General features: G+C 41.4%; 2 protein-coding genes across 6 annotated transcripts in view; one reads left to right on the top strand and one right to left on the bottom strand.

Moving 5' to 3' along the window:
• The window catches only part of SLC39A11 (solute carrier family 39 member 11), a 393,771-nt gene that overhangs the window by 272,510 nt on the left and 94,317 nt on the right, over nucleotides 1–26,944 (bottom strand). The window lies entirely within an intron of this gene.
• On the top strand, nucleotides 14,574–23,829 carry LOC144586303 (uncharacterized). The gene is made up of 2 exons (XM_078384315.1): nucleotides 14,574–15,728; nucleotides 15,762–23,829. Exons 1-2 carry the CDS (start codon nucleotides 15,547–15,549, stop codon nucleotides 19,999–20,001), a joined length of 4,422 nt encoding a protein of 1,473 aa, XP_078240441.1. The 5' UTR covers nucleotides 14,574–15,546; the 3' UTR covers nucleotides 20,002–23,829.

The following is a 26,944-nucleotide window of genomic DNA, read 5'->3' as shown; positions in this document are numbered from 1 at the left end:
ACGTCCAGTCGAAATGTCTCACAATGCTGCTTTTTTGCAGCCCATGGGAATTGCTCAAGAATCCTCATTTCCAGAATAACACAATGGGCAAAACTGGGCAACTCTGACTGCTGAAATATCTCAGAGGTTATGTGAATTGCGATACATGATTTCAAATATATTTCTTATTTCAAAGAATCATAGAACAATTGAGTTGGAAGGGGCCTAAAAGGCCATCAAGTCCAACCCTCTGTTCAATATAGGAATCCAGACCGAAGCAGATCTGACAGATGGCTGTCCCATTTTCTCTTGAATGCCTCCAGTGCTAGAACACACACCATGTCCTAAGGTAATTGGTTCAATTGTCACACTGCTGTAAGAGTTAAGAAGTTGTTTTTCTGATATCAAACCTAAATCTGGCTTCTTGTAGCTTGAGCCCATTATTACATTTCCATCACTCTGGGATGATCAAGAACAGATCCTGCCCCAAATCTGCTCTATATGTTACAGCTGGCATGATAGCTCTCACCTTGTAATCTCCCAGCTGCATGCTACAAACATGTCAAAAGTGTAGGATACAGAAGAAAAGGTTATGAAACGCTTCACCTTCTCGCTTTCTCTCAAAGTATGAGAGCAGCATTGCAAACTTGGCTTTCATTCATAGAGTTCTGAAATCCAGTAGTGGTCCAGTAGTGGTAGAGAGAGAAAAATCCTCTTGGAACACAGAACTCTGAAATTGACTGAACACGATCCTTACAAATAAAATGTTCATTTATCAGTGCATAGCCAACATTACACTGCCATTAACACTGGTGGCTTTGAAACACCTTCCAGATACAGAGGATTGTCAGTTATCCCTATAGCTGCAAAAACAAAGTAGCATCCATTCTTGCCATGACCCCACTCATTTGTCCCTGACTTCTAGAAGCTTCAGCGGGCAAACAGTCAAGCACTACAGGAGTTGCAGCACAAAACAGGTTAAAAGTGCCATATCTCCTACTCTTGCACACTAACCAAAAGACAAAAGACTCCTGAAGGATTATACCCCCTTTCAACCCATGAAAACTATCACCAACATATTAAAATCCAGGATTCAGAAAAATTGCTCTTTGGGGGATTCTGGGAACTGTAGTCCAAAAAAGGAGCTCTTCCAACTTTTAAACCACTTTGGTACTAACCAAAAAGATAGTGCTGCTGGGAAGCTGGTTTGTTGCAACCTTCCCCAAAGCAGTCAACTATACTTTCAGTTATTTTTGGCTCTTCATTCCTTCTATATGTATTCCTTAGTATTCTGGCTGGAGATGACGGCAGATACAATGCAACACATTTGGAGTTATCCGACTGGGGAATAACTACAGCAGGACAAGAAAGATAATCTGGCTTCAGTCCTATGCCAAAGACCCAGTGACCTCTTTATTTATTTATTTGAGGTATATATTCCCCTTTTAGTGGAAACACTACCCTGGACAGTTTACAAATTAAAATTCAGAAGCCTACACACAACCCCATATAACAATACAATCAATATGGCAGTTCACCCTATAAAATTAATACAAAAAGAAAAATAATGCACAAGAAAAATAATTAAATTAATAGAAACAACATCCAGGGCTACGTTATTGAAGGCAGGTTCATATAATTTTGTCTTCACTAATTTCCTGAATATCAGGAGGGAAAGAGCCTGGCCTATCTCAGTTGGTAATTTATTCCAAAAACAGGGGGCCACCACGGAAAAGGCCCAATTCCTTGTTGTAGCCTTTCTGGCCTTCCTCAGTGTGGCTACTTTTAGCAACATGTTAGCTGATGTCTGAGAGAGAAGTTCTGACAAGTTAAGAGGTACAGTATCTTAAAATGGTTCCATTATTTAGGGCAGTATCACTTCCCTTCCAACAAAAACATGGACAACAGACTTCAGTTGCGCCCAGGGCTGCTGCCGTATGGCAACAGCCATTCTAGAAATGTTCACAGTGTTTGAAAAGATCCCATTTCTATTTCAAGCTCTTTTTAAATTTGTTTTAAATATTAAATGTTTATTATTTGTACAAGCTGCTCTAAACTTTACAGATGGGATGATGTATAAAACTGAAACAGTACATCTAAATCACAAGTTCCCAACCTGTGGGTCATGACCCCTAAGGGGGTCAACAAAGTCTTTTCTGGAACTGCCATGTTTTTCAAAGGGAGGGGACACAGAGCCTAGTTCCCTTCTGCCTGCACTCCACCCCCTCCCTCCCTTGTGCCTCCCTAAGCCAAGCTCTTTTCACTCCCCGTTGAGTGCTCCTGGGCCCCTTGAGTCCCCTAGCCGTGCACGCTCCTTCTCAGATGGTGGTAGCTCCTCCGTGGCTGGCTGGCACGGGCAGGGGACAGCAAGACGTGGGACCCAGCTGCAGCCCCCGAGGGTTGAGAGGCAAAGAGGCAGCAACAGGATGGTGAGGAGGAGGAGGAGAAATGATGGAATGGGAGGAAAAGGCTGCCACCACTGAATCAATTTCCCCTAGAACTCCCGGAGTCTATTAATGCAGGGGGTCCCCAACCTTTTTCACCCCGTGGACCGGCTGGGAAAGGTGGGGCACCCCCGTGCTCATGTGCATGTGTGAACGAGCACTCTCACATAACTGGGCACGCACATGCAAACAGCAGCACGATGCTTGTGCGGCTGCTCACTTGCTCGTGCGCATGCACAAAATGGTGGCACTTGTGCAGGTGCTCATTTGCTCATGTGCACGCGCAAATGGCGGCGTGGTGCTCACACAGGTGTGCTGCAGTGCACACACATATGCAAATCAGCTGTGCGGGGGTGACTACATGTGGGGGAGTGGGGCGGGAGGTCTATCTCTGCGGCCCGGTCCAGCACCGGGCCACAGACTGGGGGTTGGGGACCTCTGTATTAAGGAACTGTTGGGGGGGAGTGTCTTTAACAGTCTGTTGCGCTTTTGAAGCTGGCTGCCCAGATGCAAGTACAATCATAACATCATAGATTAGAATTTTATTCTGAGAAATTTATTTTTAATGTGTTTTCATTACTCCATAAAAATGCCTTTTATGCAAATGTGGCAGAGGGGTGCAGGTTACTAGGCTACTATAAAAAGGGTCACTTTTTTGGAAAAATGTGGGAATCCCTGATCTAAATCATCAAGCATCACGGCAATTCCTATGTTCTTGGGTGAGGGGTTTCAAAATTACAGGCCTCCAAGAGAATCTGATTCATGACATCGATTGACCTCATTCACGGCGCTTCAACATGAGCTCCAATATATGAATGAGGAAATATACTTGAAACAATCATTTGCTGCATCTTATTAATTTTGCCTCCTTTAGGTGAAGAGTGAACCCAGATACTGTATTATCAGCCTGAACACTTCATTCAACAGGCAACATATTTGGGATTGAGACAGACTATTTTACACAGACATTTTCAAGCCCAAACACTCAACAAAAGATGTTTAAAGAAATTAGGGAAGCTGCAGATTCATGGGAGACAGCATGATCCTTAAACTAATTTATCAGAGCCTTGTTCCTGTTTTAAAAAAAAATTAGCCTGCCAATGTTATTCCTCCCACAACCAGCTCTACAACCTCCCTAACTGATTTCTACAAGATGGAGGAGTGTATTAAAATGCCCCGATTAATGTTATGCTTCTTAAAAGGTCATTTTAATTTTAGTTTAAAACATACCAATACACCCCATGAGTTTGTAGGAGTCAAGAAAAATCCAAAGGTGACAGAGAGCACTTCCATTGGAAGCTGTGAATATGCGTGAGACATCAGGAGCTTATTTCTTCTAAATGATTGTTATTAGAAACAATGAGCTAAAAATGCCATGAGAATGCTTATTATTCACTTCACAATGAAAGCTCTTTGTCAAGGACCATTTATGTATGAAAGGTGGAACAAATCTATTTCTGAAGTTAAATAAATAAGACCAGCAGAGCAGGGTCAAGGGGAAACAGGAGAACAACTTATTTTCATGCCATTTCTACTGTTACCCAAGTCAAAATACCTCATGTTAAGACTCTGTTCTCCAGGACAACTTTATTCAAGACTCTACAACAATGTGAAAGCTGTGTAGCCTTACCTTTGGTTACTAAGGTTACAAAAGGAGATCTCGAAGGGAAGAGAAAAGGAAAGATTAAAGAATCATGTCATGACTGAAAATGTCATAAACAGAAATCGTAGAAATAAAAGTGGTATTTCAAAGCCACCAAAAAAGAGCAAATTTAATACTAAACATAATAATAATTCCTTAATCGGGGCTTTTTTTAAAAAAAGGAAAGGTTTCTCCTCCTCTCCTGTATTAAATTTAAATTGTTTTTGTTTAGTCGTTAAGTCATGCCCGACTCTTCATGACCCCATGGATCAAAGCACGCCAGGCCCTCCTGTCTTCCACTGCCTCACGCAGTTGGGTCAAATTCATACACAGTGGGAAAACAGCAATATGAGATGTGTGTTTTATTCCAACACTCCTAGCTTGGAGCACAGCGGATCAGTTTATTTCTCAGACAACCTGGTCCACCTATCTCACTTTCCAAATGTATATGCACTTGCCATCTGGCTAAGGCTCATAGACATTGTTGTTCACAGCACACCATCACTGCATCAGTAAGACTGGGAGAAATGGCAAGAGAGATTAGTCTGATCCAGGTTTTCTTCAAACTAAGGTATATGACATCTCTGTGGGAATGTGATCACTAGGGGGAGGATTTGTATTACATGTCATATTTCTTCTGCAACCTATTTTTGAGCTTTTGGGTGGGTTTGAACATGTTTATGAATAATATGATGAGAAAGGCAAGATTACTCATAAACATGTTTGAACTTGCTTATGGATTCAAACGTAGGTTGCAGAGAACATATGAAATGTCACAGAAATCCCCCCCCCCAGTGATCACACAAGGGGGCTAATTAAATCCACCCCCAACAATGCAGTTAGGTTCTTCTGGTTCTTCTGCTGCAGTTAGGTAATTATGACACACGGCTTAATTATCTTACAAGTGGGCTCTTTAGAATACAATATGTGTGTACTTTACTAACTTCAACAACAAGTGAGCCCTCTGATAATTGAGCCCTCGTGAAGTTTGAAGTTTGAGAGGCCCCTGCTTATTCCGTTGATGAATCCATGGCACAACCACTCAACCTGACAGCACCATTCTTCTTGTTCCCACAAACTCAATATGTAGTAACGAGGTGTAGGGAGAGTCACTGTTTGACTACTGCAGAGGCTAGTTTACACATGCCATGAGGGAAAAGTGCTGAAGCCAGTGGTTTGCGTTCTTGAAAACATCACAGTGCCTATAAAAAGCAAATGCAGGTACAAGTTCCTCTTTAAAATGGACAGTATACGATAGAGCATTGGTTCTTAACCTTTGTTACTCAGATGTGTTTGAACTGCAACTCCCAGAAACCCCAGTCAGGACAGCTGGTGGTGAAGCCTTCTGGGAGTTGCAGTCCAAAACTCCTGAGTAACTCAAGGTTAAGAACCAGTGTGACAGAGTATTGTTAACATTTCTGTGTGAGATAAACTATGGCCTACCTATTTGACTATTCCTTACTCAGTGGATCTTTAAAGCTGCAAGTAGCACAGAAACAAAACATAAATAAAATATAAATTACATTATATGAAAAAGAAAGCCATTTCTTTACATATTCATACATATACAATCAGTCATAGCTGTCATCTTCGGGGCGGGTTGAAACTGAGTTGTCAATCAGTCTGGTGACAATAAGGAATTTTAGTTTGAAGAATGCCTTGAAAAATGTTTGCCATTAAAAACACGGATGCAAAAACAAATATCTATCATCCATTTCTACATCAAAATCAACAATCTGCATACCATCTAAAATTTGTCCTCAAGCTACAGTAAATTTTCTCTCCATTTAATTTACCTAGCCAGACAAAAAGTATCAGAAAGGAGGAATCCATACATTTTTGAGGGGAAAGATATCTTGATTCTGAGCTATGAGATTTAGTAGTGCTAGCTATATGCTACAGGAATAAGTCAAATGGATTGTGCCAGTTGCACAACTTCTCTATTTAGTGAGAGTTGATATAGGCTTTGGAATACCAACCAAATGAGAACTCCAACATACTACCAAAGGTTTACCTATTCCTTCCCCTCAAAAAAGGAACCAGCATCATGTAGCTATATACAGATGCCCAATATTGCAATGCCTGCAGCCCATTCTGATTACTAAACAAGGTTTGCTACAACCTCTGGGGGCACAAACAGCAATTTCACCATACGTGCCTCCCTGTGACAGATTTCCTACCAGAAAGCAGCTCCCCCTCCCAAATCAGAAGCAATTTCTAAACACATCCTGGTTTAATGAAAGCTGTCGGGGCTTAATATCTGGGTGAGCAGAATATGGGGAAACTGCCCCACCCCTAGAGGATGTGAAAAGGTCTAACTAGTTTTGCTTAAGAAAAAAACTAAACAAAAAACAGAGTTGGGATGCTTGTATGTGGGCCTCTAAGTCCAATGATGGACTTTTACAGGTCATGGAGTTCTCTTCCAAACATATGGCACTTGGAAAGGGACTACAGCAGAGAAAAAGTAATACAGTACATGTGAAAAACATCTAAGAGTCCTGGTGATCCACAAGCTGAACATAAATCAACAGTGTGATGTGGGGGGGGGGAAGGGGGGAAGGGGGGAAGGAAGGAAGGAAGGAAGGAAGGAAGGAAGGAAGGAAGGAAGGAAGGAAGGAAGGAAGGAAGGAAGGAAGGAAGGAAGGATCCATTGTATCAACAAAAGTACAGAAATACTAGCATTCCATTCTGCTTTGGTCCGAACCTCAACTGGAGTATGTAAAAGAACAAAGAGCATCGTTAACGTGGAGATGGACAGGCCACACCATGAGAGAAGAAGATAGGTGAGGGAATAACGAAATAAATAAGTGGCAACCGGATCAGAAGAAAGAACAGAGGAAGCCCACAAACTAGGTGGATGGATGATATTGGAAGATCAGTGGGCCTAGCATGGATCAGACTAGGATAAAATAGAAATCTGTGGAAACAAAAAAGAGAGGCTTATTTCAAAGCCTGACTGTCTTGAGGCTAATGGAGATGGAGAAAGAGGAGGAGGAGGAAATCCCTGTTTGATATTTCTACTGCACAAAATGCTCTCAAACTGAAAATCATTTGTTTTTCTATAAGAAAGAAGAGGAGGAAATCTGCTATAGTGCTGCAATACACAATAAAATGCATGTGTAAACTATAATGTGGAAAAAAAAGACTATAAATGTAACTTTCCAGTTTAAGGAGACCAAAACACTCTACAATATTCATAATATTTCAAGAGGTTCACATGAGAAAGTAATAGTAATAACTTGATTGGTCCCAGAGGTTCTCTTATTTCATGCTTATTAAAAGGCAGCAAGACAGTAATTGTTTAGACGCAGGAAAATCACAAGAATAACTCTTGAGGTAAACATATCAAGGAAAAAAACTATGTACTGAACAAAAGCTGCATTATGAACTCTACTTTCTGGATGAGCTTTTCAAAGTATGGAGGAAAACTGGCCATACGGACCAGGCAACAGATAAGTCCGGGTAGCTTCCCCTGTCCTTACATTTTGAAAGCTTTTATTAAAAAAAAGGTGGAGTTGCTGATCTCTGGACGGCAGCTTCTCCTTTCCCATCCCTTGGATTCCTTGGACTCTCCCCAAGAGTTGCAACCGAGACATTTTCACCATGTTTTCAGGGCTTCCAGCCCCCACATCACCAATGTATTACCAGTAGAAGAAAGGAAGAGTTTTTCAAGTTTTAATTTCTACAGTATTTTGAAAGAAAAAATGGTGCCAGGGAAGGGGAGGTCCCAGTCGTGGATGAAGACTTCCAATGGGCATATATGGCTGGAGACTGCCCACCCAGCCCCGCATTAACAGACCAAAACCAACACCTTAGACTAAGAAGGAAAAATGGAAAAAAAATTGTCCATAGGTTAGCTACTCAGAAAATGAAAGTTTAATTAGATAACATTTCCAGAAAAGTTGTCAAATAGAATTATATCTTCTCTATTTATTTCTCCTGCAGTACATTAGTCTTTCTTTAGTAGACAGCTCCAGGTGACCTTTAATACATTTTTCAATTATAAGCATGGAATGTGACTTCCAGAAGTGTAGAATAATATACTTGACTGCTAATGAAGCTGCAGCAAGCTTGGGCATGGTAGTTTAAGGGAGTTTTATTCAAAGCATGTGGTATGGTGTCAGCTAAACAAAATGGCTACATACAGGTTGGCACACAATCAGTGTCAAACTGTTAGGATATACGGTGCTGTACACTCACTGAAACAATCAAGCCCTCACAGCTTGCTGGCTAATTACAAGTAATTTCCAACAGGTAATCACCACAATTTTTCCAAAGCGTTCTTCCTTCTGAGTCACTATTCCCATCCAATTCATTAACATACAGGTTTCAATTTCTGAGTTTACTGATTTTCCCTCTTTTCTGTTTCTTGATTTCAGACCTTGAGTTCATTTTCCCCCCTGATTTGGCACAATATTTTTAAAGACCAGGCAAAAACTGAGATGCATTTTTAGCATAATCTCCAATATATGGCTCAATATGGGCATTCTTAATAAGGCACACATTTTTGTAACCAGTTGTCCATTATAACATGCAATTTCTGTGCAGTTTATGTATACCTTTGTGCAGTTTTCCATTCAGTTCACACTTGCTGAAGAGTTATATTTCAAATATTTAGGAAAATAAGAATTTCTGTGCTGAATTTCTGTGTTGAAGAGTATTTTCTGTTCACTTATGGGCTTCAGAGGTTCGTGTTAGGTAAGGTCTCTGTTAAGGTCGAGGTCTTCCAGGCAGTGAATTTATGCTGACACTGCAATGGTATTTTCATATTTTCTTCCCCAAGTCCAAACACAGTTCTTATTTTGTTTCACAGCAATGTCTTTCCATCACATTTCCTACACCTTTTCTGGTCTCCCAAAATGCTCAGTTTACTTTTCATTCCATTGTGGGCAAAGAGTGGAGTTTAATATTATACTACTTCCCAAATATTTCATTGCACCATAAGCACAAGACAGCAGTAATCAACATAGCATTTGTAAGCACAGGCAAACTATACTCAACAGCAGTCGATATTTACAAGACCATTGACTCCCAGTGCAACGTATGATCTTTCGTCACCAAGCAAGAGACAAGGACAATCTTATGCTTTACTAAAACAGCACCAAATTCCCTACAAACAATTCACTTTGACAATTGCCACAGTAGTCTTGGTTTCTCTGTGTTCCTATTCCGACAATAGGGACTATATATAGCAGAGCCTTTTGATTTGGGGTTCTTTGATTCAGTTCTTTCAAAGCTGTTGAGTATTTCTCTGGGGTCTCACATCCTTCTACAAATCTTTACACACACGTTCCTCTAGTGCCTCTTCTGGAGGGGATGTTTCCTTCAACTTTACAGAGGCTTCTAGATCCTTGCTCATTAACTATTATTCCAACATTTTTAAATGTAGTATGTGTTAATATTTCAGCTTCACCTTAATACTCAAGGTGAAGCTGAAATATTAACACATACTACATTAAAAATGTTGGAATAATAGTTAATGAGCAAGGATCTAGAAGCCTCTGTAAAGTTCTGGACACCACACTCCAAAAAGGATCCTAACAAATTGGAACTTCAGGGGAGGGCAACAAGGATGATCAAGGGCTGGAAACCAAGCCTTATGAGAAAAGGCTGAAAGAACTGGTCCTAGAGACATTTGACGTTTTACAGTATTCTGAAATCTAGCAAAAATGAACTATTTAGAGAGAATACCAGTACTTCTTCCTTATTGGAGCAGATATCCCCTGTATTTAATGAAAAGTTTAATAAAAATTGATAAGCAGAAACAGGCTGGACGTAAGATAAAACACGCTAAAGTGACACAAGACAGCAATAGACTGATCTACCCATTTCTGCTTATTTAAATCTGACTAGTTTAGAACTGTAGCATGCATTCAGAATGGAGGACCTCTCTCTTACAAGGCAGGTGAAACAGGTATGTACTACTTGTTGAATGTATATTTAGCATCTATAGCTACCTGCCAGATTTTAAATTAAACTTGTCATTTAATTTGAATTGTATGTCTATAATATTTTATTGCTGTATACCCCTCAGAGTGACAATTGGTCAGATAGGTGGTTTAGACATTTAAAAATAAAATAAAAACAAATAAATCATTGTACATGTATCAACAGAAACACCCACTCTTCTCCACAATGGTAATAAAAATCAAAAGGTAGGGTTCAAAGACTGGCATTAATGTATCACAGTCAACTGAGTTAGACATTTAATATAATTGAGAAATTTAATTAACATTTAACTTAATTTGGGATTTTGCATAAATATTTCTCTAGGGATATATTAGTCAAACATGGGTGCACAGAGAGCTATTGCCACTGGGCAGGATCCACAGTGACCCATGTAACAAAAAAGTCTCTCCTCCCATTCTAAGATCTGCAAAGCTCAGCCTGATGAAGTATCGTAAAGTAAACCAGGAATAGGATAAGGATAAAGAGATGAGATTACAAAAGGAAATGCAACAGAAAGGTTTTTTGGTAGGTGGGTAAGAAATGTGATTTTTTTCTCCAAAACTTCTTACAGTTATTTCCTTCTCTCTAAAACTTAAAACAGGGACATAGTGGAGGGGCGAGTAAAATCATGGAGGAAGTTTTTCACTTACATTCTGATAGAGCTTTAGCATTGTAATATAACCTAAATCTAAAAGTAGATTAGAACATCCTTTTCTCAACTAAAACACAATTTAATTAGATTATTTAGCTTATTAAATGTTAACTTTCACTCATCTTCCACTAACTTTCCAATCTCTGGTCTATTTTTAAATGGAGTAAGTCAGGCCATGAAATAACACAAGGTCTGCAGAAGAGTGTCTTACTGTTTGCAGACCTACTATGAAGATGGCATTGAATCTATTACATCTCTTTAATAAATTTAAATTAAACTAAAGTTAATAAATTTAAATTTGTTCATTTATTGATTCAGTGACACTTTCCTACCCATGACACTAGATTCAAAGAAAGTGTGCAAATTAAGTCAAAGTAATGCTTTCTGGAGTGAAAAACTGAAGGAATGGTACATGGTTGAGCATTACCTTCAATCTAGCAAAACATAGGCAGCCATAAAAATATGAGAGACAAATTTCCAAGCCGTTACAGGAACACTTACACTGTAAACAGAAGTTCTAACTACTCTGTCAGCAAGACTGACTGGTAAAGGAGTATTCCAGGAGTGCAGAAGGGACAGGAATACATGCAAAGACTAAACAGTGGTTTGGCTGTTCTCAGGCTAAATATATCATATGCCCTCCATTCCGTTCAGGCATACCGTATTCTACATAGACTGAACACATATTGGTTGCAACTCAGACCCATTGTTCCCATATCTTCATAGACAAGCAGTTGACTTCTGCTCCCAGAGCTGGCCTGCCGCCTCTGCCGTTGCATGCGATGGCCAGCTGATAGCCAGTGTATGTGCGGGTGGCGGCTGCCAGCCAGCTCCAGGAATGGAAGTCGGCTGGCTATCCTTGCACATGTGTACACACGCGCAGAGACAGTGGGCTGACTTCCAGCCCACTGTCTCTGAGCATGCACCATCCTCAGGAGGAAGCCCAAGTCTCTGGGTCCCAGTCCCGAATCCCAAGCCTCAGGGGGCAGGGTGGGGGAAGCAACTGGAGACTTGGATTCAAAGCTTGGGACTCAGGACTTGGTACCAAAGGCTTGCACTCAGACTCAGTCTTGGGCCCCAAGACTCACACTCAAACTTGGTTTGTACTTAACTCTTCAGACCATAACTTAAACCTGCTGTCTTAAGCTTATTTCCAATTCTGGTTGGAAACGATGGCTTGCTAATGCATAGATAATATCAAACTATGGTTTGTAGAAATGTCAGGGGAAGCATCAGAGCATCCACAAGAAGAGAAAAGAATACATGAGCCCAAGCCTTTATATAAGTTGAATGGAAACTGCTTGCGACAGTTTTAATGATCAGAATTCAATGGCTGAGTTCTACTAATTCTATATACTTTCTACCTTGGGTTCAAGGGATGTGGTAGCACTGCGGGCTAAACCGCAGAAGCCTGTGCTGCAAGGTCAGAAGACCAAGCAGTCGTAAGATTGAATCCATGTGACGGAGTGAGTGCCCGTCGCTTGTCCCAGCTCCCGCCAACCTAGCGGTTCGAAAGCATGCAAATGCAAGTAGATAAATAGGGACCACCTTGGTGGGAAGGTAACAGCGTTCCGTGTCTAAGTCGCACTGGCCATGTGACCACGGAAAATTGTCTTTGGACAAACGCTGGCTCTATGGCTTGGAAACGGGGATGAGCACCGCCCTCTAGAGTCAAACACGACTGGACAAAAATTGTCAAGGGGAACCTTTACCTTTACCTTGGGTTCAGTTGAACAAGAAGCGGAATCCCTTTTGTTAAATTTGCCTAGAAAGATATCAAATTCTATGAATATATTTCCCATATTTTCAGCAGTACTTTATAAACTAGCAATTGAAGAATCCCATTTTTCACTTGCTGCCCTTTTCTTGGAGCACTGATTATTTATGTTTCTGACAACAGGGCTTCCTTACAAACCAATAAAAGCTGACAAATGCATAAATGAGTCATTATAAAACGAGACCCTCGGTTCAGCTTCCCTCCTACTGCTATCATGCTTTTGTTTATATTTGATTCTGTTCAGTTCCAGGAGGTTAAATCTGCCCCAGTTCATGTTCAGTAAACATAAGCTTTAATTTTTACAAGGGCTTTACAAAATATTTACAAGAACACTTATTTGTTTAATCATCCGTCAGTCCCAATGGAGACTGCCTTTTTAAAACTACACTTCTCTATAGCAGCCTTATAGCAAGTTTCTCCAATATGATGTCCTCTGGATGGGCTAGAACATAGCTCAGCATTCCTGACTACAAGCTGTGTGAGGGCAAAATGTGAGCAAATAAAGGAATGCGATCAGCGGAAGTAAAGATTTGTTATTTCATCCATTTTTCTACACTGAAAACTACAAACAATGTTATAAATTCATGAGTGTTTGTGGCTACATGTCTCATCATGCCTCATTAACAAACAGCTAATTATAATTTTTAATAAATAAATGCATGACTGCAGTTCTTTCATGTGACAGGGAACAGTGCGAGGCACGAGTCACAACAATCTCTAAGTGCTGCTATTCAAGAAACAATATCTCATCAACAGGCTCAATTTCCAAGTGCAACAAGTCAAGCAAGCGGAAAGGCACATTAGAATTATGTAAAGGAAAATACTAGGCGCCGTCTTCCTAGAAATGGAAATGTGTAAGATCCTGCCATGTACAATCTCTCAAAAGCAAATCAAACAATGTTTTCCAGTCATGTATTATCAAACCGAAGCTGCAAAAAGCAAAAAAAAAAAAAAAGCAAAAAAAAGAGTTAACTGCTCAACAATCGGCTTCTCATCTCTGTACAGCTTATACATTACACCTCGCTTGTCAATGAAATGAAGTGAAAGGAAAACCACTCTGACAGAAAAATCAGCTTTAAAATGTCACTCCTGCATGGCAATGCCAACTGACAAGCTGTAGCAAGCAAGGATCTAGAAAACAGCCAATGCAAGCAGCAGAACTACCAACGGAAAGCACCTGTAAGAAAAACCTGAAAGAAATGCAATATCTTTTCAAGTTTTAAAAACACAGAGATGTGGTATGTAGCTTCATCTTTTCCAGACCTGAAAAAAATAGATCGCCAAGCAGCCTCTTTGGACAATAACATGTGATTTTTAAATGACACCATGTTAATAACATAAAAATCAGGCCACAATCACAGACGTAAAATCTATCTGGGGTTGAACAACGAGATGTCCAAGAAAATGTGATTGGTATTTGAATAAGGTAAAGGTAAAGGTTTCCCTTGACATTTAGTCCAGTCGTGTCTGACTCTAGGGGGTGGTGCTCATCCCCGTCTCCAAGCCGTAGAGCCAGCGTTTTGTCCGTGGGCAGTTTCCGTGGTCAAGAGGCCAGCACAACTAGACACGGAACGCCGTTACCTTCCCACCGTGGTGGTACCTATTTATTTACTCGCATTTACATGCTTTTGAACTGCTCGGTTGGCAGGAGTGTTTTAAGACTGTCTTAAGAAACCTATAATTTCCTCAGCATCAGTCCACATTCTGCAGTAATGAGACAAGATTACTAAGTTATTTTACGAGGCTGGAGGTGAATGTGATGCTACATTAAAAAAGATTCCTCTGCTGCTGTTAGTGCCACGGCTGCTGTAAAACCGACTAGTTTTAATCCCCCTTGACATGACCATTATTGGAAGTTTGCTTACTTGTAACTTCTCATTTCTGGGGGAAACATAATACAGTATTGCAGTAATACCTTAGGTAGGACTTGCTCTTGGCTACAAGCAGGATCTATTTGCCAGAATGGCTACACTTGGCTAAACTAACAATGACGCTTTGCTGACTATTTTTGAAACATTAAGATTCCTCCTGCTCAGCAGTCAATCTTGACCTCTTTTTTTTTATATAGGCCATCCTCAAAATGGCTTGACAACAGCCATTAATTACCTCTTTGAGATGTTGGTGATCCCTGTTACATACAGCACTGATGTTACCTGTCTGTCATGGGTTGGAGGGAAAGTTCCATCCTATGGGGAGTGGAAGGCGGGACATCAGGAGGAGGGGCTGTACTGTATATATATGTGGAGCGTGTGTGGAGAGTTAGGAGAGCTGAAGGAGAGCTGAGAGAAGAAGCTGGTGTGGGAGTCTGTGTGTCAGACAGGGTACTACTGTGTGTCAGTCAGTACCAACCTGATAGGTTCAGGTGTCTGTATGGTTAGCCAGAACTGATAGGTTCAGGGTCTGTGCTTTATTTAAAGGTGTTCTGTGTGAACCAAACTGGTGTATGTATGATTGAGACTAAGCCACGTTACTGTATCTTATTCACTTGATCATTTTATTTTCCCTGTGTGTTATTTAAATAAACCCTATTCCTTTATTTGTTAAAAATCCATCCCTGGTCTGTGTGACTTCTTATAGGGAATGGTTGGTGGCAGCTTAGTGAAACTGTGGCATATCCCAGTAGGTCTGGGGTTGTCACATTGATTGGTGTCCAGCGTGTGGGATACGACTGGTCCAGTTGTCCAGTGGTCCAGCAAAGCCTTGGCAAGTGTGCCCAGAGCAAGGGGGGGTCTAGTCAGGGACAATCTGAGAGCGCGTAGGTAATCTTCTAGGTGTACCTCACGGGGAGGTACGCTAGTGGAAGAACGTGCCACCTCAGATTGGGGACTAGATTAGGGAGCTCTGAGGCAACCTGTTTTGGCGGGAAAAAGCTGAGGCAAAGCTGAGTGAAGTAGCAGTGATCTAGCTTGTCTGCTGAGAGGCCTAGCAGAGGGGGGTGGACTCTGGCTGGCAACAGTTGCAAGTTAGTGCTGAAAGAACAGCAGCAATCTATAGAAGGCTGGTTCTGAGGCAAAAGAAAAAAAAAGTGGTCGCTTTATTTTGAGGCTTGACTTTTGAAAGCAGCTTGTTCTGGGGGGGGATTATGCCCTTGACTTGAAGCCAAATGGCAGAAATGGGTGAAGTGAGGGAACCCCAGGTGGACCAAGGTTCTGAGGATGAATTTGGCTCAGTGCAGGATGAGAGCACGGGAGAACAGAACCCAGAACTCAGGAAAATGCTCATAGTCCAACAGCATGAACTGAGGGTGAGGGAAATGGAGGAAAGATTAGAGAGAGAAAGAATGGCGTTGGAAAGGGAAAAGGAAGAGAAACAGGAAAGGGAAAGAGAGAAACAAAGACAATTTGAATTGGAATTGCAGAGAGAGAAAATGGCGTTTGAGTTAAGAAAATTGGAACTGATGAATCAGAACAATAATAACAATAGGGATTCTGAGGGGGGCCAATTGTCTAAAACTGACCTGAAGAAATTCCCTGTATACCACAAGGGAGATTGCCCTGAGGTGTTCTTTTCCCTCGTGGAAAGAGCGTTTGTGGACTTCTCAGTAAGGGAAACTGAGAAGATGACCATCATGCGATCTTTAATCAGTGGCAGCCTGGCAGAAGTATATGCAGAGATGCCAGAGGAATTGCTGAGAGATTTCGCAGAGTTTAAAAAGCTGGTGTTTGCCAGACATGGGATAAATGCGGAACAGCTGAGGCAGAGATTCAGGTCACTCACCAAGAAACCAGAGCAGACTTTTACCCAAGTGGGGGCCCAACTGGTGAGGCTGCTAGAGAAATGGCTATCTCAGGAGGGGACAGAGACCTTCCAGCAGCTCAAAGACCTGATAGCGCTGGAACAGTTTTATTCAGTCCTGCATGGGGAACTGAAGTTCCAGGTGAGGGAAAGGAAACCGAAATCTGTGGCAGAAGCGGCCGAGATCGCAGATTTTATTTCCCAAATAAGAAAGCCCTTAGGTGAGGGGAAATCTATAGGTAAACCTAAAGAAACCTACAGCAAGTACTCTCAGGGACCAGGAAAAAACCAGCAAGTGGGAGGGGCCCATGGTGAAGGGAAGCCCTCAGACATGAAACCAAGACCTCAGATTTTGGAGGGAAAACCAAAACAAGATGAGAAAGACTCAAAATACAGCAGAAAATGTTATTTCTGTCAAGGAAAGGGCCATCTAATCTCAGAGTGTGAGAAATTAAAGCAGCTAAAAGGAAATGTGCCTCATGATTTGAGTGGAACCAAGCCAAAAGCTGTGTTCTGTGTCCAGAAAGAGCAAAGCTCCTTGTCACTGAGGGAGCCTGTTGCCATGGCTACTCAATCTGGAACAGTTACATCTGCTGATCAGGCTGAGGAAAATGGTCCTCTTGTGGAGGTCAAGCGCTGCTTACTAGTGAGAACAGATTCTCAGTTGTTTGAAACCGCAGGGGTGGACATAGGAATACTTGACCATCAGTATAGGGGGCTGAGGGATACTTGTTCCCAGGTGACCCTGTGCCATCCAGATATTATTCCTAGGGAGTATATAATCCCAAATGAGAGCATGAAGGTGGCAGGGATTGAGGGACAGGTGATCTCGCTGCCAGTAGCTGAGGTACCTGTGAACTTTCAAGGCTGGAGGGGAGTTTGGCGGCTAGCGATTTCATCGACTCTGCCAGCAGCCGTGCTCGTGGGAAATGACCTGGCTGAACATGTGAAACGGGTGCTAGTGATTACACGCTCACAAGCTACCACGGGGACAGTTCAGGGGGGTACTGATGAGCCCGAGACGGAAGCAGAGGGGAGTTCCGAAGCTGTGGTGGAAACTTTAACCACAGACAGCCAATTTGGCCAAGAGCAAAAGGCAGACGCCACTCTCCAAAAGTGTTTTGAACAGGTGACAGACGCCCAGCTAACACCTGAAACCCCAGTGAGATTTCGAGAGAAAAAGGGAATTTTATATAGAGAGACCCTGAGGAATATCTCAAAAGGGGGAGAGTTGAGGAGTCAGCTGGTGGTACCTGAAAAGTATCGCCCCATGATCTTACAAAGGGGGCACTCTGACATGTTTGCTGCGCACTTAGGGGTGAACAAAACACAGCAGAGAATCACACAGAATTTTTACTGGCCTGAAATAGGGAAGCAGATCAAGGAGTTCTGTAAGCAATGTGATGTGTGTCAGAGGCAGGGGAATAACCGTGACAGGACCAAAGCAAAGTTGTGCCCTTTGCCTGTGATTGACACTCCGTTCAAATGTATAGGGGTGGATATTGTGGGACCTTTGCCCAAGGCCACAAAGAGGGGGAACAGGTTCATTCTCACCATTGTGGACCATGCCACGAGGTACCCTGAAGCCATACCCTTGACTAACATTGAAACTAACACAGTGGCAGATGCCTTGGTGGGGTATATGTCCAGGATGGGATTTGCCTCAGAAATAATCACAGATTTGGGCGCATCGTTTACATCAAAGCTCATGAAACGGTTATGGCAAATCTGTGGAATTAAACACAAGGAAACCACTGCCTATCACCCTGAAAGTAATGGGTTAACGGAGAAGTTCAATGGGACTCTAATGCGCATGATTAGAGCTTACTTGGCAGAGAATCCAAACAATTGGGACCAGAAGCTGCAATCCCTTTTGTTTGCTTATCGATCAGTGCCACAAGCCAGTACCGGGTTCAGTCCGTTTGAACTCTTGTTTGGGAGAAGGGTGAAAGGGCCCCTTGATTTAATCAAACAAAATTGGGAGCAGATCACCCAGGATGACCCACAAGACGTTGTGACATATATAGACACCTTGATGAATGACCTAAAGAGAAACCTAGAGCTAGCAGCAGAAAACCTGCAAGCTCAGAAGGTCAGACAGAAAACATGGTATGACCACAAAGCCAGAGAGAGGCACGTTGACCCAGGGGAGGAAGTGCTTTGGCTTAGGCCCTGCAGAGAGAACAAACTGCAGCTCAAATGGGCAGGACCATATAGGGTCATTTCCAAGATGTCAGATCTGAACTACCTAATAGAGCAGGAGGAACACCAAGCCAGGAGAGTGGTACATGTGAATGCCCTAAAACCCTACTACAGAGGGGAACAGAGGGTTTTATTTGCAATAAAAGCAGCTGAGAGTGAGGAAGCTGAATTACCCTTCTGGGAGGGTAGAGGGGAAGTAAAATACAACCCAGAGGAGGTAAAGATCAGTCCTGCACTTACCCAAGACCAGCAGCAAGAACTAAAAATGCTGCTCATCAAATACCAAAAGGTGTTTTCCAATAAGCCGGGGATAGTGAAGGGAGTGATGCATCGGATCCACACAGGGGATGCACCCCCACAAGCAGTATCCCCATACCGAGTGACGGGACCCTATAGGGACAAGGTACGGAAGGAGCTGGACGAGATGCTTAGGGAGAACATAATCGTCCCCTCTTCTAGTCCTTGGTCCTCTCCGATAGTCCTAGTAGACAAGCCTGATGGGAGCATTAGGTTTTGTGTAGATTACAGGAAATTAAACCGCGTAACCACTCCTGATGCCTACCCAATGCCCAGGCTAGACAACCTGATTGAAACCATAGGGGGTTGTCGGTTCATTTCATCATTGGACCTGGTAAAGGGATATTGGCAATTAAGAATTGATCCCAGGGATCAAGAAAAGACCGCCTTTTGCAGCCCTTTTGGTCTCTATGAGTTTCGAGTCCTGAGTTTTGGTCTCAGAAATGCACCAGCCACATTCCAAAGGCTGATGGACCAGACCTTAGCAGGGCTCAGTGACTTTACTGTGGCCTACATTGACGACATAGGGATCTTCAGCAATACCTGGGAAGATCACCTGAAACACCTGGAGTTAGTGCTGCAGAGGTTAAGTGCAGCAGGGCTAACAGTAAAGGCGAGCAAGTGTCAGCTGGGTAGCCCAGAAATAAAATACTTGGGTCACATGGTAGGGGGAGGAGTGATCAAACCCCTAGAGGCCAAGATAGAAGCAGTTCGTGATTGGCCTAGACCCAACACCAAGAAAAAAGTCAAATCATTTCTTGGGTTGGTGGGCTACTACAGAAAGTTCATCCCGAGGTTTAGCGAGATAGCGACTCCGCTGACCGATCTGATGAGGAAGAAGACTGATGACCGCATCCCGTGGACCAGCGACTGTGAGGAGGCGTTCCAGAGGTTGAAGGAGGCCCTCATCAACTATCCAGTGCTGCGTGCTCCAGACTTCGACCGGGAGTTCATCATCTACACCGATGCGTCTAACAGCAGGGTAGGAGCAGTTCTTTGCCAGGAGGATGAGAATGGTGACCAGCATCCAGTGTCCTACCTGAGTAGGAAACTCCAGAAAGGTGAGAGACATTTGGCAACCGTGGAAAAGGAGTGCCTGGCCATAGTCTACGCGATCCAGAAGGCCAAGCCTTACATCTGGGGAAGACATTTTATTCTGTGCACTGACCATTCACCACTGCAATGGTTAAAGACAATGAAAACCCACAATAGTAAACTTATGAGGTGGGCTTTAAACCTGCAAGACTATGACTTTGAAGTGAAAGTGGTCAGAGGGTCAGTGAACTGTGTTGCTGACGCCTTGTCAAGAAGACTTGAAGATTGAAGACGGCGAAAGAACATGGACTATGTATATATTTTGGTGACTAAAGGTTAAATGTACTTGTTTATTAAACATACCTGGTTTGTATGAATAAAGGTAACTTGATGTATTGTAAATGGTAAATGTTTAAATGCCTAATTGCTATGTTTATTCTAGAGTAAGTATGGTATTGTATAACTGTTTTTGTATGTTTTGGATCCAGGTTGTTTTTTGGAGAAAAGCACCTTAGCTTTCCCCCTACAAAACAACTTATAAAGAGGGGAGGTGTTACATACAGCACTAATGTTACCTGTCTGTCATGGGTTGGAGGGAAAGTTCCATCCTATGGGGAGTGGAAGGCGGGACATCAGGAGGAGGGGCTGTACTGTATATATATGTGGAGCGTGTGTGGAGAGTTAGGAGAGCTGAAGGAGAGCTGAGAGAAGAAGCTGGTGTGGGAGTCTGTGTGTCAGACAGGGTACTACTGTGTGTCAGTCAGTACCAACCTGATAGGTTCAGGTGTCTGTATGGTTAGCCAGAACTGATAGGTTCAGGGTCTGTGCTTTATTTAAAGGTGTTCTGTGTGAACCAAACTGGTGTATGTATGATTGAGACTAAGCCACGTTACTGTATCTTATTCACTTGATCATTTTATTTTCCCTGTGTGTTATTTAAATAAACCCTATTCCTTTATTTGTTAAAAATCCATCCCTGGTCTGTGTGACTTCTTATAGGGAATGGTTGGTGGCAGCTTAGTGAAACTGTGGCATATCCCAGTAGGTCTGGGGTTGTCACACTCCCCACAAGGGAATATTGGTCTCCATATCTCTGGATGTCTGACCAAGCACCTTTACAGAATGAGGGAAAATATAAAGTTCCAGCAGTGTGAGAACATTCTACACAGTTGCTCACTACTGTAGCATGAAAGCACTGAACCTAAGCCGACATCAACATTCTCAGGTAGAACAAGCAACATGAGTCTTCCTGCTTTGTCAGCTGGCTTTACATTTGTTCTCATCTGCAGCCAAAAAGACCACACACACCCCAAAAAAGGCAGGGAAAAAAAACCTTAAGCATTATAAATGCAAGGATATAACAGGAGAGAAGTCTTGTATCATATCAAAACAACAAGAAAGAGGTCTAAAAGAGTGAAGAAAAACATTAAGCTTCAAATACTGAAACAGCACCATTCGAAGGAAAACACACTCGCTCCTCTGGTTACAATGCCAAAAACAGCAAAGGAGCCCACCATAGGAGCTCTGCAGGGACAGACTGTAGGGTCCCATTCCAAGGAACAAATTTGAAAATAGCAACTGCACTAGAGAGTAACTGTAGCTAAGAAAACTTCATTCAACAAGACTGCATTTTTCCTGTGCGAGGCATCATTATATGATAAACCATACTGATATCGGAGACTGGTCTTACAACTTGTTTAGATCTTTTGTACAAAAGTTACGTTTGTACAGGTTTGTCCCTGAACAGTTTGGTCATCATCGGTATCATCAAGTCCAGTGACAAGGAGAATTTTAGCCATATCAGAGGGAGTTAGGAGATACAGCTGGCTGGATAACTCAGTGGTTTAAGGATCTGGCTGAGGATCCAGAGGTTGGGAATTTCATTCCCCACTGTGTCTCCGGCAAATAGATGGCCTGCGTGGCCTTGGGTAAGTTGCACTGTCCCAGCTTCTTTGGTGGAAGCTACGGAAGTTAGTGTGAAGTAAGTTTCCCATGAAGGCACCATCGTGTTCTGATTGCATTCCTGTCCATTTTCAGTCCAGAGATTTGCACCTTATGTTGTAGTATGTATGATAAATTCAGGAATCAAAAATACAAAACTTGCCTGTCACTTATGCTGTGATTATCACATATTCCAGTAATATGAACACAAGTGATAAAACAGTGCTTTCAATCCAGGAAAAGATCAGAGGTGGGTAACAAAAACATGCAGAAGTCTCTTTTCCAGAGCTGCCCTACTTCAAGCCCTACTTCTCAAACTTCATGCTAATGAAAGTTTAGAAAACATTGTCTTGCCAGCAGCAACTGCCTCTGAGATATCTTTGTAATGTATGAGGGAATCTGTAATCAGGACCAGGGGCTACCTGGTAATTGCTGCAAAGTCATTTCATACATCTACACCCCCCACACACACACACGCACACAGATGTATTTGAAAACAGGTAATGGCAACATGTTTCTGCTTCTGCATTCTTTAGTTTCCCTGTGAGGTACCTCAGGCGGCAACTTTGTTCTCTGATAAACATACTGTATGTTAGAAGGGATTAACCATATCCTTTTGGGATCCAAACCAACTTTGTTTGAAGCACTATTTGTTGCTTTAAAAATAATATCTGTTTGTCCATCTATAACTAGAATGAGTAACAACCTTAATGAAGTGACACACATAATTTATAAAGGCCAAATAAGAATATCTAATTGGACAATGACTGTTCTTTTTCACTGTTGCTAAGGCTTGTTTTTTTGGAGTTTACTGCTCAGTTTCACCATTTCTCACTGGGAGGGTTTCTTTCAGACTATTTCTCCTTGCCTTCATACTCTGTTGCTCCCCTCTTTTTCTTGTAGGGGGTCTCCGCTTCCTTCTGCTACCTTCCCTCTTCTTTCTCAGATGCTATTCTTCCCTCTTTGGCTTTCTTCGTGTCACCAACTGTTTTTCCACCTCTTAGCTAAGGCGCTTTGACAGTTTAGACCACAGGCCAATACAGTCCAGCATTCAAATGACAGTGGTCAACCGGTTGTGCATAGAAAGTCTCTCAGCAGGGCATGAGTGCAACAGCCCCCTCCTGTTTGTGTTCCTTGGCAACCGATACACAAAGACGTACCAGCTCTGATGCTGGAGGTTAATAGCAAAGCCATCTCGACTATTAGCCTTTTCTAACATCCTCCTCCACAAATCTGTCTAGCCGCCTTATAAAGCAATCCAGGTTGATGCCCATTACCACCTTGAGGCTATGGATGCCACCGTTTCTTCATACAGCATGCCCTGTATGAAGAAGGCCTTCATTTTTTTTCTGTCCTGAATCCCCCGACCATACAGTTTCAGCAGATGCCCCTAGGTTTTAGTATTATTATTCAAGAAGAGAACCAACCAAATTCCATTTTATTTTATTTTTTAAAATGAACATCACACAATATTTTCTTGCATCGCCTTCTCAGTTTCCACAGCTTACTCTCCCAGCTGATGTGGTATTACCTTGTCCCCCATCCTTCCACCCCAGAAAAAGTGGTGCCCCATAGGCTGGGATTCTCTTCTAGAGGTATAAATGTTACAAGCTCTCCATTTCTGGATACACTATGATGCCACACATGGTTTCTTCCTCTTTTATCAGCTGAGGAAGTCTGCACATGGAGAGGGGGAGAGTGATACACCTAGAAAATTCCCATGGCTTTCTTCACCGTTTCCTTCAATAGAGCTGTTCATTCATTAACAAAGGGGATAATATATTTCTTCAAAGACATGCCTCCCTACTAATTTTCTGATAGCCTGAAATTATTCCACCAGCCTGAGTCACAGTAAATTGAAGGCATTCAAAAGTTCACACTGAACCTTTTCCGGATTTTGACATTAGTTACTAAAAATAAGAATTCTTGGGTTTTTTCCACAACACCCCAAACTGTTCTCTCAGTCGTAAAAGTGGGTAGTGGGAAGCGATTTCCTGAAATAAGAAAGCTCCCACTCTTCATTCCACACCCTTTTCCAGGAAAAAATAACTATAATGCTATCTTCTGCACACATATGCAGTATACTCGCTGACTACGCTACAGTCTTGCAAGCGGATTTGATAACGTCAAACCATAAAAGCAATACCCAATGTTGTTTTTACCAAAGACATTACCCTAATCACAAACAAAATGGTCAAAGCTCTCACCTAATCACCACAAACAAGGAAGTCTAAGAAGATATTTAAAAGCTTTCTGTCAGTTTATCTATGAATTAATGCAATAACAAATTGAGAACATTTCATTCACTACCAATTACAAACCACTTTCCTATGTCATAATTTTTGCAAATTGCAAAACAGAAACTTTAGTAAATCAATTCTTTCCCCATTAATTAGTTTCAGGAAGGGTCCTGGGAAATAATTCCCAACCTCAACCAACTGTAATTGTACATTTTCTATTAATATATCACAAAATTAATTTTCAACCATAACTCTGTATTCAGACTAGCTTAGCATCTTGGTTTCTGTAGTCACGGATACATCCTAAAGTTATATACTATTCTAAAGATTTATTCTTTGAGAGAACATGGAAACAACAACAAAGTACAAGGGTCTAGGTGTTTGGCCTCAGAGCTAGAGGTTGGGAGTTCAATTCCCCACGGTGCCTCCTTTACAGGGGCTGGCCTAGATGATCCATAGGGTCCCTTAACAGTTCTGCAGTTCTGAGACTATTCTTATTATTCAGAAAGACCAGGCACAATCAAAATTATAAAAACATTGGCTGGTATTTCATAACAGATACAAATTTTAACCAAAATCCTAAGTATCTGTTAAATATCGGTACAGTATGTATGCTGTTCCTAATATGGCCAATTGTTGTAGCTCTGATTGTGTACCGTGTGAAGTTTCTTAATATTTTTCCTAAAGCCCCAATGACTACAGGGTCCACTGAAATGTGTTTCTCCCAGAGACAATATGTTTTGATTGCCAGGTCTCTGTACTTTGTTAGTTCTTTCCAATTCTTTATTTTCAACTCTGGCATCCCCTGGAATTGCAATGCCAATGATCCAGATATTTTTTCGTTCTATTACTACTATGTCTGGTGTGTTATGTTCAAGGTGTCTGCCCATTTGGATCCGGAAATCCCACAAGATCTTGATTTCCTCATTTTCTGGCACCTTCTCAACCTGATGTTCACATGAGTTTTTGGAGTCTGGCAAGTTATCTTTTTTGCATAATGACCAGTGCACTAATTTTGCCACTCTATCATGTCCAACTTTGTAATCTGTTTGTGCAATCTTTGGACACTTGTGGATGAGATGCGACACAGTTTCATCTTTTTCTTGACAGAGTCGACATTTGCTGTTGGCACTAATTCTTGGGATCTTAGTTTTCATCATGTTAGTTGGGAGTGCTTGTTCTTGGGCAGCAAAAATCAAGTCTTTGGTTTCTTTCTTAAGGGTCCCCAGTTTTAGCCATGCCCATGTTGAAGACTCCCTGGAAAAGATCCTGATGTTGGGAAAGTGTGAAGTCAAGAGGAGAAGGGGATAACAGATGACGAGATGGTTAGACAGTGTCACCGAAGCTACCAACATGAATTTGACCAAACTCCGGGAGGCAGTGGAAGACAGAAGGGCCTGGCGTGCTCTGGTCCATGAGGTCACAAAGAGTCGGACACGACTTAACAACTAAACAACAACAACAAAATGTTGAATTCTGATCATGTTTTCCATTAATATTTCTCAAGTGTTGTCTATGTAGTGGTTTCTTTTTCCAACTGTTTTCAAATTGTTGTTTCTTATATTGAGCCTTTGTTTCTGTTGTTTTTAAAATATTCTCAATTTTCACTGGCTTAAGTAATTATTATATTATATTATATTATATTATATTATATTATATTATATTATATTATATTATATTATATTATATTATATTATATTATATTATATTATATTATATTATATTATAAGCTTTCTTCTTCTTCACACCATTGTTATATGCATCAGATTAGAATAGCACACCAAAGATTGACATGGGAGGCTGGTGGAAAATAAATCTTGTCATTCTTATTAATATAAAAAATAAAAGGAAATCATTTGTTGAAAAAGTCATATTGGGAATATGATTGTTTGAACTAGTGTGTTATTTTTTCCATATTTTTTCCATGCATATAAAGATAAATTACACATTCCTTCCCAGTTTGTGGCAATTTCCAAAAGTTCTACAAGACAGAAACAGATAATGAACTGTTTATGAATTGGCTGTTTGTTATTGTCTCAACATAAAGAAAAAAGAGCTGGATCTGGTGACCGTATGATTTTTTTGTTATGTGTTTAATCCTATTTCTGCAAAAATTCTGGATCAGAAAAACTGGGTTGGAGGGCATGTCTACCATGTATGAAAAGAGCACACCAATATTCCCACATTTCTTTCAATGGGTTGACCTGACTTCTTTGCGGATATAACTTTAAAAGAGTGGTAAAAAACTACCTGTGCAGAAGCTGAATAGAATGCTCCTTAAATTTGGAGATTTATCTGAGAAGAGCCTTGTTCGATAGAGCTTGTCATTTCACATCAGATATGACCATCCCCAACTCACTTTTTCAAACCATTTTGGGACCTAATTTACAGCCATAGTGGGATTCAGTTACTCTTTCATATATCTACCCACCGCTGGATAGTTTCTGAGCCTTTTAGCAATTTTTTCAAATGCAGTTGTCTAGTGGCTTATGCTTTCACTGCTTGAAAGGAAGGAAAATGAACAATCTTAAATATTTGAAACCAGAAGGGTGAGATAGCACTTGCTTGATTTAATAGTTGCTCCCATGATTTGGGACCAGAATTCTTAATCAATAAAAATCACAGGCTTTCCACAATATAAACTGACTCCATTTGTCAACACCATAAAATAAGAGATAGCTAGGGTTTATCACACATTCGCCCTTCAGTAAAGACTTCCTGAAAATTTGGATCCGTCCTGATGATACTGGCTAGTGGTTCAACTGCAAACACAAAAAGTATGAAGAGAATAATAGCACTATTCCCCCTTGTAATACCGTATTTATAGACTCTGAATCCATTATTATTACTTCTTACCATGACTTAGTGCTTATCATACAATGTATAATTTTTTTAAAGAAAGGACACACATACACATTTCCATGACTTCACATACTTTCCAAATTGAATGCCAAGCTATCAAAAGCTTTAGTGACATCAAACAATGCAATGGTATACATATTATTTCATTTTTTAAAAACTATGATATACCACACTGAACTGTCTTCAACT

The sequence above is a fragment of the Pogona vitticeps genome, chromosome 2 (genome assembly GCF_051106095.1).
Source record: "Pogona vitticeps strain Pit_001003342236 chromosome 2, PviZW2.1, whole genome shotgun sequence".
Taxonomy (NCBI): Eukaryota; Metazoa; Chordata; class Lepidosauria; order Squamata; family Agamidae; genus Pogona; species Pogona vitticeps.
This window is presented reverse-complemented; position numbering and strand designations above follow the sequence as displayed.